At 44.8% G+C, this 15,000-nt stretch overlaps 1 protein-coding gene across 2 annotated transcripts in view; it reads left to right on the plus strand.

The window, feature by feature from the left end:
• Positions 1-15,000, plus strand: part of dscamb (Down syndrome cell adhesion molecule b) — a 131,835-nt gene that overhangs the window by 8,816 nt on the left and 108,019 nt on the right. For both annotated transcript variants that reach the window (XM_030381858.1, XM_030381857.1), the window contains exons 2-3: positions 8,762-9,079; positions 10,135-10,281. In XM_030381858.1, the coding sequence (XP_030237718.1) occupies positions 8,762-9,079; positions 10,135-10,281 (465 nt within the window). The remainder of the gene's footprint in view (positions 1-8,761; positions 9,080-10,134; positions 10,282-15,000) is intronic.

Below are 15,000 nucleotides of genomic sequence, written 5' to 3' on the forward strand. Positions count from 1 at the left end.
TGAAGGAGAAAAACCATGGGGGTGGGGGGTTGGGACGGGGAGGGGGAGAGGGTGGTGAAAAGGCAGCCGTGCCGTGGTCCCGTAAGTGTTGAATAAACATGCTTGGTTCAGGGAATTGGCTGAGATAAATGTTTAATATGATAAGTCCATAAAAACGGTCAAATGAGTCTGGATTATGAAAGGAAGATTCCGTGGCCCACAGCGGCTCTGCGCTGAAGCAGCAGCAGCCGGCTGGTGGTGGTGGATTGAGAGGTGATAGCGAGGGGAAGACCCTGCTAATGACAGTCTAATAGGATGAGAGCGAGCGACCAGCTGCAGTGACATCAGCAGTAACACCGCTGCTGATCGCTGCGGACCGATGGGTACGTCAGCCCTCGCAGGAATGTCCACGTCGAATCCCGCTCATTTTGTAAAAAATAAATAAATAAAAATAATGACAGCACTTAACACTTAACACAAGCGCCTGTTTTTTTGGTGTTTTTTATTAACTGTGCTCCCAGCATAACCCACTGGCTCTTTAGGATAATATTAAGAATCTTGATGGAATACAATACAATAATAAACACTGAAATGTGTCAATTGTGTCTATGAAATTATTTTCTGATAGTTATTATTTTATGTCTGATTTCATTGGGTATACATTTATAATAGACAATCAATCGTTTTAATTGTAGAATACGATAAAATAATTGGACAAATTAAGCTAGTTATATGAACAAGAACGTTATAGAAAGCTGTAGCTAGCTAGGTAAAATATTGCAGGTGCTTAGGGGAGCGTGTCTATGTTCCCCGGGGTCCTATGTTCCCCGGGTCCTATGTTCCCCGGGTCCTTTGTTCCCCTCTTTGTATGAGACTGGGGAACATAGGACCCTTTTTTAAAGAAAGGGTCCTATGTTCCCCGCTTTTCCCAAAAATGATCCTATGTTCCCCGATATGTATGCGACCGGGGAACATAGGACCCTTTTAGAAAAAAGGGTTCTATGTTCCCCGGTCTGTTACTTTTTCCACCATTACTGCCAGATTCCGGCCGAGATAACTACCATTGAATGTTTTCACCTTTTGTGGAAGAGGGAGAGACCGGGGAACATAGAACCCTTTTTTTGAAAAAGGGTCCTATGTTCCCCGGTCACATAACATATCGGGGAACATAGGACCCTTTTTGGGAAAAGCGGGGAACATAGGACCCTTTTTTTAAAAAAGGGTCCTACTGCTATGTTCCCCAGTCTCATACAAAGAGGGGAACATAGGACCCGGGGAACATAGGACCCGCTCCCCTAAGCACCTGCAATATTTTACCCCGTAACTATGTAGATAACTAAATAGCTAGTAAGTCAGTCTAAGGTCAAGTGAACTGAAAGATTGGATAGGATAATGGCGGCCAACCTCATCTTCTCTGTTTGTCAATAGCTCCTCCTTACGTGGTTAGTGTAGGCCTACATTAAAACCATCGGTAGACAATCCAAACATCAAGGAATATTGAGCTTGTCATCAGAGGAATGCAGCTAGGAGCAGTCTCCTTAAGATAATGTCAACAGTGACGTTCCAGAGTCCAGAGAGTTTAACCTTTGTGTGTTTGGTGACAAAATAAGGTTGGTTGTCCAGTAAGTCTGATGTATCAACATACAGAAGTAATGACATAAGGGCTCTTAAATATAGCCTGCTACCTTTCAGATGCTAACAGGAAAATAACAAATTGTCAAGAGAGATGGCGATGCATTAGATTAGTGGGGAAGACATTGTTGAAGTCCCAAACGTGCCTTTGAGAGACAAACTATATTATCAATGCTAAATTGAATTGTTTGATCAGGCCCCATATTAGCCCATGAGTCAAAAAAATATAGAACTAGCAGAAGCTAAATCAACAAATGCAAATCGTACAAAATCCTTGGCTAATTATTTCAAACATTTCTGTCAAAGGCAATAGCCTTAGCCGTCTAAAAATACATTGGCTCGTTTCCATTCCAGGCTGTAAAGAAATAGAACAATGTTGGATGAATAAATAATATAATTTATGTTTGTATAAGGCTGCATAGCCTAGTGAAAAACAAATGAATGGAGGTTTAGTAAGTAAATACATCCTAATCTAGACTGTATATAACCCAATACCCATCTGTCTTACCCTCTTATTTATTTTTTACTGTTTCAGTTTTATTACCGTTACTGTTTATGAGCGCCTGCATTACTGTTAACTGTTAAAAGCCACGACAGGTTTCTGCCAACACATTTTATTCATCATCAGCATCCGCGGAAGTGGAGGGAGCTGCTTGAGTTTCCTGCAGAATAATCCTTCATTACAACCCACCCACCCCATACCCCCAACTGCATCTTATCATCAGCGGCAACATAATTTAGACATCAACGTCTCTGTCGCTTAGCTTTACCCGTGGAGAAGCGACACAGGTTCTCTCGCTGCCGTACCCCTAATGAGACAGACAACCACTCTGGCCCATTTAAGACATGAAAATAGACCACAGCGAAGGTCTGGTTGCTGCCTGTGTGTGTGTGTGTGTGTCTGTCTGTGTGTCTGTCTGTGTGTGTGTGCGTGTGTGCGTACGTGTGTGTGTGTGTATCTTTATGTGTATGTGTCTCTGTGTGTGTATGTGCGTGTGTGTGTGGTGGCTGCCTCTTTGTGCGTGTGTGTGAGTGTGTCCGTCTGTACGTGTGTCTGTGTGTGTGTGTGTGGATCTGTCTGTGTGTCTTGTGTGTGAGTGCGTACTTGTGTGTGTGTTTGTTTGTGTGCACGTGTGTGTGTGTGTGTGTGTACGTGTCCGGGTGTGTCTGTGTGTGTATGTCTGTGTGTGAGTATGCTTCTATGTGTATGCGTGTGCGTGTGGCTGAATGTGTGTGTGCGTGTGTCTACGTGTGTGTGTGTGTGTGTGTGTGTGTGTGTGTGTGTGTGTGTGTGAGTGTGTGTATGTCTCCCCCCTCCCCCCCCCCCCCCCCCCCCAGCCAGAGACATGAGAGGGCCGGATCTGTCGGAGAGGATAAGCAGGCTGCTGCTGCTGCTGCAGACGGTCGGCCCCTTTCTACTGTCACTGTGCCGCTTAATATTCATGAGAGCAAATTGGGAGACAGTCATTTAACTCCCTGTGCGTGGTGTACCGCCTCTGGGCAGATCAGATGAGAGGGGAGTGCTTGCTCACACTGGCCTGCCTGGCTGCCTGGGCTCAGCCCGGGATGTACAGTGCTGCGCTCTGCCTCAGATACCCTCAGATCATGCAGGTGCCTGGGCTGCGTTGAGCGGCTGGTTTAACGCTCCGTTCCATCGTTCACCATGAACCCGCTGAACCCGGACGGGGCCGTGTTTGTTTCAGTCTTCGTGGCGCATACACAAAGGATGAATATAGGCTGTTTTAACCTTGTGCTGCAGATTTGGATTCTTTCATAGCATTTCTGTTGTTCAAACGTGAGGGTTTACCTTGATTGTGTGTGTGTGTGTGTGTGTGTGTGTACATGTGTTTGTTGAGGTGGAGGTGGAGGTGGTCTTGGTGGAGGTGGGGGTGGAGTAGCACAATCTCCCGGACTCAGGCAGACTCGCCCCCCCCCCCCCCCCCCACCCTCCCGCGCCAGAGAGCAGAGCGCTGCATTAATTACCCAGGGTTCCCTGCTGTCACACTGTCATGGCGATGCACCTGGCGTCACGGCGACGGTACAGGAGTGCCGAGCCCCGCGTGTCGCCGCCACTGATGCTACTACGCTGACAACTCAGGCAATGGCTGCCCCCCCCCCCCCCCCCCCCCGCTCGCCAGCGCAGCGTAAAAACAAGAATGGCAGAATCATCGCTTTTCCTTACAGATTTGCGCTTTTTTGTGGTTGTCCTTTCTCTTTCGTTCCTTATGCTTTTTTATGGTTGATTTCCACTTCTGATTCCTGACTTTGGGGTGGTATCCATCAGAATGGTTAAGGGGAGACAAAATATGGAAATGGGCGTGACCACAGTTTTTGGGGGGATCCAGATAGGGTGTTAATCTAGTCACCTACCGTTTGTTACCGTCAACAGTGACTCTCTGCACATTGACATTGATCAGCCCTGCAGTGGTGAAAGCACATTGGCGTGAAAGCTTATTGTCATGGCTGTCAGCTGTGTTCTGTGCTGTGGACCTCAGCTTTCTCACGATGCTAAACTGTAAACTCTGTTGTGTCTCGTAATGTGCAGACACACCCTGACCTAGGCAAATGATTAAATTATTATAAAGGATGAGGTCAATTATATGTACAAAACATACTACAAGGGAGTGCCCATTTCATACAAATATATATAAACGTACTGCAGAGGTGTGTGAAAATTTGCTAAAACAAACAGAGACATGCTTTACCAATCATCACATTGATATATGATATAAAGTTGACAACTTTATATCATCTGCTTTAATCCGTGCTTAAGTGATCTGAAGAAAAATGTATGTGTATTTTCTTAACAAAAACCAAAGAAATCACATTTGAACAAAACAGCCGGTTTACGCTCTCTCTCGCCGTTCTTCTCTAACATTTCCTATCAAAAAAATAATCTCCTAGTCAATTATGGATGCATACGCTGCATTATTGAACAGTCATTTATTTTGCTTTTATGGTTCAGCTCATGAAAAATTATGCCAATTACTGATTTCCTCTCGGGCAATGTAGTAAGTGGTCGGGCCCCGAGGCCAGCTGTTGGGGCCCGACACTGTGCTCTCGCTGAGGTCTTTGAGGGCCGTGTACCTGAGTCAGTGGCCCATGTGGTGTGACTCATGCTTGGTCAATAAGGAGAACGAGGGATACGCACCATTACAACATGGGCTCCTTCCTTATTTATTCATTTATTTACTTGCGTAATAAACTAACTCTGGCTATCACTCAAGCAGGCTAAATTGAGCCGCTTTCACTCTTTTTCCCCCCCCGTATGTGAAATAAACGAATATGAAAACAGCCAGCATAAATCTTAATCCAATTTCTCTGATGCTGGCACACATTATGCAGGCTTTTCAACTATTCACACATGGCTATGATCTATTTCTCCCTCGCCTTTTGCTATTTTAGCATTTTTTTGGGGCTTTCAAATTAACAATTACCACAGCAAGCCAATTTATAATAAACATCAAACACTTATTAGATTGTTTCATATTATTGCAATTTTTTCCAGTAGACAAATGTGGATCTATTGAGATGCAGCATGCATTTCTATCTACTCTTTAGCTAGTATCTCTGGTTGTCAATGATGCACTACAAGCAAAACATGACATCATTCTCTCTCCACATCATTGTATGTAAAGTATGTTGATTTTCCCAAGACAGTGTTAGGGCCTAGTCTTAGCTCTGGTCTGAATTACCACAGGTGGGTCAGGGTCTAGTCCTCTGTATTATCACAGGTGGGTTAGGGTCTAGTCCTGGTGGTCTGTATTATCACAGGTGGGTCAGGGTCTAGTCTCCGGGCTGTATTATCACAGGTGGGTTAGGGTCTAGTCCTGGTGGTCTGTATTATCACAGGTGGGTCAGGGTCTAGTCTTCGGGTTGTATTATCAGAGGTGGGTTAGGGTCTAATCTGTATTATCACAGGTAGGTTAGGTTCTAGTCTCCGGGCTGTATTATCACAGGTGGAATAGGGTCTAGTCTGTGTTAACACAGGTGGGTAAGGTTCTAGTCTTGGTTCCGGTCTGTGTTAACACAGGTGGGTCAGGGTCTAGTCTCCGGTCTGTATTATCACAGGTGGGTTAGGGTCTAGTCTGTGTTAACACAGGTGGGTAAGGTTCTAGTCTTGGTTCCGGTCTGTGTTAACACAGGTGGGTCAGGGTCTAGTCTCCGGTCTGTATTATCACAGGTGGGTTAGGGTCTAGTCTGTGTTAACACAGGTGGGTAAGGTTCTAGTCTTGGTTCCGGTCTGTGTTAACACAGGTGGGTCAGGGTCTAGTCTCCGGTCTGTATTATCACAGGTGGGTTAGGGTCTAGTCTGTGTTAACACAGGTGGGTAAGGTTCTAGTCTTGGTTCCGGTCTGTGTTAACACAGGTGGGTCAGGGTCTAGTCTCCGGTCTGTATTATCACAGGTGGGTTAGGGTCTAGTCCTGGGGGTCTTTATTATCACAGGTGGGTTAGGGTCTAGACGTGGCTCTGGTCTGTATTAGCACAGGTGCGTTGCGGTCTAGTCTTGGCTCCAGTGGGTTTTTATCAGTGCCGTGGATTCTGATTCTCCTCATGCCAGCTGGAAGAGGAGAATGAGGTGGAATTGAATGTGACTTTGATGTATTATTTTCATCTAGGCTGTTGCCACAGACCGAGAGAGAACCCCAGCGTAATATTGGAGTCTATTTCAATGAAATTCGACTGGAAGGAATATAAGAATAAAATATATATATATAAGTAAATAAAAATATGAATAAGAACATTAATATTTATATATTTATATTTATATATAGATATTGATATAAAATACTGTAAAGCTGCACAAACATTGGAAGTCCTTTTTTCCCTTAAAAACATTGCTAGAAATGTAATTGAAACTGGGCAGCCCTCACTTTCGAAATGTCACATAGCTTGTTACAATCTATCTATCGTTATTTGGATGAAGACATTTGACTTTCCAAATCAATTAAATTATGCACACAGTTTCACACAGACATCTAATGTTCATCCAATTCTAAATGAAAACCGTAAACGATATATTTGTATTTTTTTCAAACACGTTGGCATTTGACGGACTGAAATAACAACCATTTGATATCACTAGGGTGTTTCTCTCCAGAAATACCCCTGACATTATCTTATTTCCCACTCAACCCCCTAAGAACTGGGTTATTTCCCATCGTAAGATCAATCCAAATTATACTGTTGTGCTGCAGGTGAATTTTTATTTACAATGTAAATGTGTATGCAAACCTGCAAACAAAAAACAAACAAACAAATGAATGGGTTTTTAGGAACCAGAGTTACAAGGGCAAAGAATTATGACTTTTGGTTCTTTACCACGAAAAGCAATAACAGGACCTTGTACAAAAGCTCTTTTTTTTGCCCAACTGGCAGAATCCTGGTATTATATCCTGGGCTAAAAAAGGTGGTTTAATTAAAAGGAGTCTTAATATCCTTTAATCTTATATATTTTTTCGTTTTTAGGTCTATTTTTTGTGTTTTCTCCACAATAGATTCTGCAGCAGTTTTAATGCAAACTGTTTGCAGGTGTATATCATTCTTGATAAAAAAAAAAATTAAACTAAATGCTAACAATAATATGGAAAGACTCTGATAAATGTATGTTTGGAGGGCATGATCCTAATGGGATTGACCGGCTCAGGGTATGATTCATTCCCATATCGTAATGCTTGTTATTGAATAGATGAGCTGGTGATTGTTACTTGAGCCACTGTATCACTCCAATCGGATCCATTCAGCCTGTAATGAAGAGACAGATGGGAGACAGGAGGAGGGAGCTTTGTCCTTGGATGAGTGTAGGCCAGGTTACTGTCATGACCTGTGTGTGTGTGTGTCTGTGTGTGTGTGTGTGTGTGTGTGTGTGTGTGTGTGTCGTGACTCCTGATCATTTTTAGATCTTGAGATAGATTGAGAGACATTGATAGATCAAATTATGCTTTCTCAAGAGAACAACGTGTGTGTGTTTGTGTGTGTGTGTGTGTGTGTGTGTGTGTGTGTGTGTGTGTGTGTGTGTGTGTGTGTGTGTGTGTGTGTGTGTGTGTGTGTGTGTTTATGTTTGTATGTGTGTATGTGTACTATACATGCATGGCCTGTGTGTGTTCTCTGTGAGTCGGGTTGCCAGGTGAGAGCTGCTGGAGCAGAGAAAGGGTGGAAGCGGTTCAGATATAAAACCATGTTAGGAATTTATGAAGTGCTAAAATGTTTAGTCCCTGGGGAGGTTCTAGTCCCACTGTGGGCCTTTTACTGCAGTGCCTCCAGAGCTGTCACCATGCAGCACACACACATGGAACACACTCACATGCAACCCCCCCCCCCCCTCCCCCCCCCCCCCCCCACACACACACAGTCCATAAGCATGTCACCATTCAGCCCTGCACCATGTAAAATATTCACACAGACACACAGACAAACACACACACACACACACACACACACACACACACACACACACACACACACACACACACACACACACACACACACACACACACACACACACACACACACACACACACACCTGCACGCTTACTTAAAACACCTAAAATCACACACATCTGCAAGTCAGGACACAACTCAAAGCCTGTATCTGCTTCAAACAAAAATCAAACACACAGAGTTTAATCTTTCAGCAAATTGTATCACTGTGTTCTTAACGTTAAACTGGGGAAGCTGACCTGCCAAGTCATATTGCCACAAGTGGCTGCTTAATAAAAACGAATTTGCATAAAAACATAAACCACAATGAAATGGTTCAGTGGTTCATGAAATTCCTTTCTACACAGCCTGATTAGTCAATAAATAAGGGCATTTCCAGTGGGACTTTTGACAAACAATAATCATTCTCCAAATTATTCCCAAATCATCCTCACACACATTCAAGGAATATGGAAAAGGAAGCCCCTATTAGTATGTTTTTGCTTTCAGACCATTCATCCCATTGTTATTAGAAGGATGCTGATTGGCTTGTCCATATAGACGTGATGGAGCAGTTTGTAGGCATCCTAACTGATGTATGACGTGAGAAATATTCACGTCGACAATGTGCTCCTTAAGACAAAGCCTCCACATTGTCTATGTCCAAATGTCAAACCTTACAATATTTAAAACCCTTTTTTTCCCTATTTCTCCTTTCCCCCCATGCAGTTTTCAGTGAAGAACTTCATTCCAGCCTGTACTTTGTCAATGCGTCCCTTCAAGAGGTAGTCTTTGCCAGCACCACAGGGACCGCGGTGCCCTGTCCAGCCGCCGGGGCGCCCCCCGCCTCGCTGCGCTGGTACCTGGCAACGGGCGAGGAGATCTACGACGTGCCCGGGATCCGCCATGTCCACCCCAACGGCACGCTGCAGATCTTCAACTTCCTGCCGTCCAGCTTCAGCAAGCTGATCCACGACAACACCTACTACTGCACTGCCGAGAACCCCTCGGGCAAGATCCGCAGCCAGGATGTCCACATCAAAGCGGGTGAGCGTCTGAGGGCTGATGGGGGGGGGGGGGGGGGGGGGGGCGTTGGTGAGCGTGGTCTAATATTCATATTGTGGTGGTAATATGAAGGCCAATGGGAGGTGGCACTGGTGAGCGCAGTCTAATATTCATACTTTGGTGGTAGGGCTGAACGATTTTAAGAAAAAATTGAAATTGCGATTTTTCTGGTAGAGATTGCGGTTTCGATTTCAACCACGATTTATTTTCTTGAAATCAAGTTTCAGTATAAATTAATATAACCAATGAATTCCATTAAGGTAATGCAATAATGAAAACTGCTGGCAACAGATTTCAAATGCAAGACTGTTTATTCAAGTACCTAAGAAACAACAACCAAAAAAGTCAAATAAAAAGGGAGCCCTCTTTCTTAAGTAAACTTGCTTCAATGGCTCATCAGCATCAAAATAATTGCACTTTTGTAAAATATATATATAAAAAAAAAAAAAAAAAAACGCAGCTTTGACGATCCCAAAATCGTAATGCTTGAGATCGCGATTTTCGGTCGAAAACGATAGATCGTTCAGCCCTATTTGGTGGTAATATGAGAGCTGATGGGAGGAGGGGGTGGGCGTGTTTCTAATATTTATACTGCAGTTGTAATATGGGCTAATGGGAGGGGGCACTGGTGAAGGGTATTAGGGTAGGGCTAATAGTACTTGTAACTGGCAGGTTGCTGGTTTGATACCCGGTTCATCCTAGCTAATTGTCCAGGTGCAGCCAAGGGAGGCATTTAACCCCATAACTATTCCCTGCGAGAACTAGGTTACCTTGCATAGTCGATACCAGCGTTGGTGTATGAATAGGTGTATGATTGTATGAATGTGTGTATGAACGGGTGAATGAGACGCGCTCATTGGAAAGCACGTCGAGCTGCCACAGGTAGAACAACTTCATACAAGTTGCAGTCAATTGACCAAAGTTCCTTCAAAATTCAAGGGAAAACCCTAAGAAATTCCACAGAAAAATACTTATAAATAATAATAAACCAAAGGATGCCTTGGTTTATTATTTTCTTTCTCTTTGTCGTTGCTCAGTTTCGAGGGAACCGTACACAGTCCGCGTGGCTGACCAAAAAGCTATGAGAGGCAATGTAGCGGTCTTCAAGTGCATTATTCCTGCCACAGTCGAGGCCTACGTCACGGTCGTGTCATGGGAGAAGGACACGGTGTCGCTCAACTCAGGTAAGACCACCTTTGTTATGAGAAGTGATGTATATTAACGTACACTGATCCGACCAGAAGCCATTGATAACATCAGATGAAGTGTCATATCTGTCGTATTGTATCTGTTATATCTGTTAGGGGATTTTTCCCTGCTTTTTTATCGTTGCTCTGGTCATCTTATAAACAAAACATGCCATTTTCATATTAATTTCAACAAAGATTATACTTGTTGTGCTGTCTGACCAGCTATGCTCCATGACCACAGCCGCTCTGCCTGGGCGAGCAGATCTCTGTGTTCACTGTCCCACTCATAGCTGGGCCATGACTGAGACTGGGACACCAGTCTCAGTTATTAGCCTCCTCTCATTTACTGCGCACACCACCCACCCACCATCCAAACCCCCAGCAATCAACAACCATTTTGGCTCCCGCTAGGCGGCTAAACTGGAGCGGTTTACTAAGCAACAATGACCTAGTTACCCTTCTTGGTTGACATAAAAAAAAAGAAAGAAAAAAAACACACACAGTGGCACAGCGTGATAGTGCAAGAAACCCAGAACGTTCGAGGACAAATTTGCGCTGAATTTAAATGGGGATTTCTTATCTCTTTGATTGCTCTCTCTCTCGCTCGCTCTCTCTCTCGACCGGCCGACGGCGGGGTTAGCTGCGCGGCGCGTGGCGTTCAGGGACCTGTAAGTGAGCGCTGGGTGCTGTTTGACTGAGGGCGGAATCTGGGACAGTGTTTTGGTGCCATTTTAAATGTGTCTGCTCGGGCATGAAGATGTGTCCTCTGATCCATGCCAGGGAGTTATTTACTTTCGGTTACTCTGAGTTACGCTCGCCCGTTAACTGCTGGTGGAGCGACGTCGTCTAATCGCACGGAAACGGGGAGGGGACGGCGGGGGCGGGTTGGGGTGGGGGGGGTTGAATATGGAGCGTGCAGATAGGATTATGTTCTGAAATTAAATGGAGAATCGCAACAGACGAGACGCACCGTTGGTGGATGTGCATTTCGTATGGGCGTTGCGTGGCGGGAATAGATGTTTTTGTTTCACCCACTGCGCATTCCTAAGCAAGCTGTTTTTACAACCAAGTGTCCGGCGAATGCAGACATATCCCCCACAGAAAAACATATTCTAAAAATATAAATCAATCACCATTTTTTTTTAAAGTTTTTTTCCGTTTTTATTGTAAAAGCATTTTTCGGACACGCATGTTATCATCCCATAGAATATGCAGTGCAAGTTTTGTTTGAGGATTTCTTTTATAGTCTGGACTGGACCACATCTGCTTTATTAATTGATTTGTTTATTTCTCGCCGGCTTGGCGAGCATTCAGAGGGACATGGTGATACGGGATTGTCCGTGTTTTAACTGAATCGGTATTGCGGCGGTCGAGCGGGCGCTGTCAAAAGCATGAGCTGGGTCAAAATCACTGCTGTGCTCCGGGATAAATATTTGATGGTGGATTGTGATGCATGAATGAACGCACCTTGCACTGTTATGGAGAGAGTGTATGTACTCCACCAAGAAATAAGTGTGTGCGTGTGTGTGCGTGCGTGTGTACGTGAGAGAGAGAGAGAGAAAGGAAAGGAGGGGGGGGGGGGGGGGGTTTGATGGTACACAACGCAAGGTTTGACAATGGCAACTGGGCACAGTTTGACCTAGCCTTCTATATGCCTCTCGCTGCCTCTATCTCTATCTGTCTCTCTCTGGCTCTGGCTCTCTCTCTCTCTCTCTCTTTCTCTCTCTCTCTCTCTCTCTCTCTCTCTCTGGCTCTGGCTCTGGCTCTCTCTCTCTCTCTCTCTCTCTCTCTCTCTCTCTCTCTCTCTCTCTCTCTCTCTCTCTCTCTCTCTCTCTCTCTCTCTCTCTCTCTCTCTCTCTCTCTCTCTCTCTCTCTCTCTCTCTCTCTCTCTCTCTCTCTCTCTCTCTCTCTCTCTCTCTCTCTCTCTCTCTCTCTCTCTCTCTCTCTCTCTCTCTCTCTCTCTCTCTCTCTCTCTCTCTCTCTCTCTCTCTCAACTTTCCCTCTCATCTCGTTCTGCTTTCTTCCTTCTCATCTTCCATGAAACATGGCTTTGGTGTCTCAGTACGCACAACATAAAGCTATCCCACAGCCATACTAAATAATTCACATCATGTTTTTTTTGTTTTTTTCAGAATGCTTTCATTAAAGACACCTCCCTGCCCTTTCCATTGTACCTCGGCCCTCTTTGTCAGCAATCGTCTTCCCTCAACCTTTTCACACCCACAATTTCATGTCAACAATCACACTAATCGCGTTATTTGGATAACGTTGATGATTTTCAGGGTTCGGCCCAGACATTCGGATTTAGATTGAACCCAATGTTTTGAAAATATTTGAACCTGGTCAAGTATCTACTCAGCTAGCATCAGCCATTTCAAACTGAAACGAGAGGGTCATGACAACCATTTGTATGTCCTTTGACTAATTCAAATGATCTAAAAGGATTTTGGTTCAAATCTAGTCAGTAATAGCAAAACAAATTTGTCATTTTTGAAAAAAGAATGGACTGGTCTCTTACCTCGGCTGCTCTTTAGTTAAACACGCTTACATTTCCCCTTTTTAAATCAACTGTAACATTTAAAAACAAGCTTTGTGGGGCCTCAGGAAAATCGGTGAATAAACCGCTATTCACATCAGGGTCAGAAAATAGATGCATAATTACAGACCCGGGCCTGTCTTAATTAATCAGCTGTGATTGAAAAGTTAATTACAATATGAATTGCGTCTCAGAATGAGGACTGCTTAGTAGTCATTTGAAGCGGCCCCCTGCTTTCAATGAGGGATGAGCGGTGGCGGCGCTGCTCGCAGGCCCTAATGTTTCCACTAACATACGATTAACGCGTCATGCATTTTAAAACGGACCACAGGCCTTTCAAACGCCGGCACGAGCTCGCCTCCACACGGCTTTTGATAAACAATTGACGGACCTAATAGAGAGATAAAAGAAGTAAGGGTGAAAAAAGGAGAGGGGCACATGAAGAGAGACGGAGAGGCGGGGAGGGGGGGCCGATGTGATTCACACGCACCTTTGCATTGTGTGTGTGTGTGTGTGTGTGTGTGTGTGTGTGTGTGTGTGTGTGTGTGTGTGTGTGTGTGTGTGTGTGTGTGTGTGTGTGTGTGTGTGTGTGTGTGTGTGAGATGCATCGTGTGTTTGAACGCGGTGATGCACATGTGCGTCAAGTGGTCAGGCCTTTTGTGAAGGGACCCTGGGTCTCTTTTCTGTGGTTCCTATTAATCTAGCCTTTGTCTCCCGTGTTTCTATTGGCCCGCGCTTAATGAGCTGGCCTTGGTTGGAGGAGACGCAGTGCTTCAGAGCAACGCACGTGAAAATGAAATGATACATTCTGGCCGTGAGTGAGTGAGTGAGGACGGTAACACATTACAATACGGGTACATTATATAATGATTAATTAGCTATTAATTAACATGAATGAATGCAGTAATAATCATTATTATATAGCATTAGCATAACCCATTAGGGGTAGTGAGTTAGGATGATGGTTAACCCTATCAGATAATGTGCTAACGAATTCCGTAGTTAACACCATTAGTAATCATGAACAACACCATAAGTAAATGATAGCGTCACCATCAATTGCATTAGCTAATGCTTATTCCTGTATTAACTAATGTTAGTTAATGGTTAATTAATGTACCCTTATTGTAAAGTGTTACCAAGACGACTTGGGGATTTTGTGTCATGACAGTATAATGATATATTTCATTGTGCATCCACTACTTCTGCTTCTACTGCTGAACACAGTTTCTGTAAACTGTGGTGGATTAGCATAGATTAGCAGAAGAGCATTTCTGTTAATTAACCTTGAGTGGTGCATTGGAAGGGGTGGTCCGGACCGCTGAGACTCTGTACCTGCCACGGAAGAGATGTTCATATCAGCGGGCGTCTTATCTCTGCTATGTTGTGACGTCCCACCATTTGCATTCATTCAAATGTCTGACGTGGACAAGGTAGATTTGCCTCTGTGTTAGACAGCGGTCATCTTGGACAGCAAAAGAATGGACAGCAAAGTGAAGGAAAGCAAGGAGAGTAGTGTGGTGGTGGGTGGACAGGGCAGTTAGGTAGAGATGGGGGTCTGGTGTTGAGAGATACGGCTTTGGTCTTTGAACAAACACACAGGTCTTTTCATCGGTTGGGGCTGCAGATTAGACTGAAGATGGAGGGCTGGTTGCTTTTTGGCCTGTATTGCTGGTGGAGGCTTACCGCCTGCCTGAGAGTAGGGGCTAACTCTATAAGCCTCTCTTTCCCTCTTGGATGTTTATCATTTCCTCTCTCCTCCTTCCCCTCTGACGCCGCTGCCTCCTTTGTGTCGCCTGAATTGTAACGTCCACCCTTCTCGATGGGTATTTAAAAAACATCTTGTTTGTGTATGTGTTTTTTTAATGCTCCTGCCTCCAGTGGTCTTTCCCTCTTCCTCTCTTTTCCTCTCCTCTTCTCTTCTCTCCTCTCCTCTCCTCTCCTCTCCTCTCCTCTCCTCTCCTCTCCTCTCCTCTTCTCTCCTCTCCTCTCCTCTCCTCTCCTCTCCTCTCCTCTCCTCTCCTCCCCTCTCCCCTCTCCTCTCTTCTCCTCTCCTCCCCTCCCCTCTCCTCTCCTCTCTTCTCCTCTCTTCTCCTCCCCTCCCCTCTCCTCTCCTCTCCTCTCCTCTCCTCCCCTCTCCCCTCTCCTCTCTTCTCCTCTCCTCCCCTCTCTCCTCT

This window comes from Gadus morhua, chromosome 16, assembly GCF_902167405.1.
Source record: "Gadus morhua chromosome 16, gadMor3.0, whole genome shotgun sequence".
Classification (NCBI taxonomy): Eukaryota; Metazoa; Chordata; class Actinopteri; order Gadiformes; family Gadidae; genus Gadus; species Gadus morhua.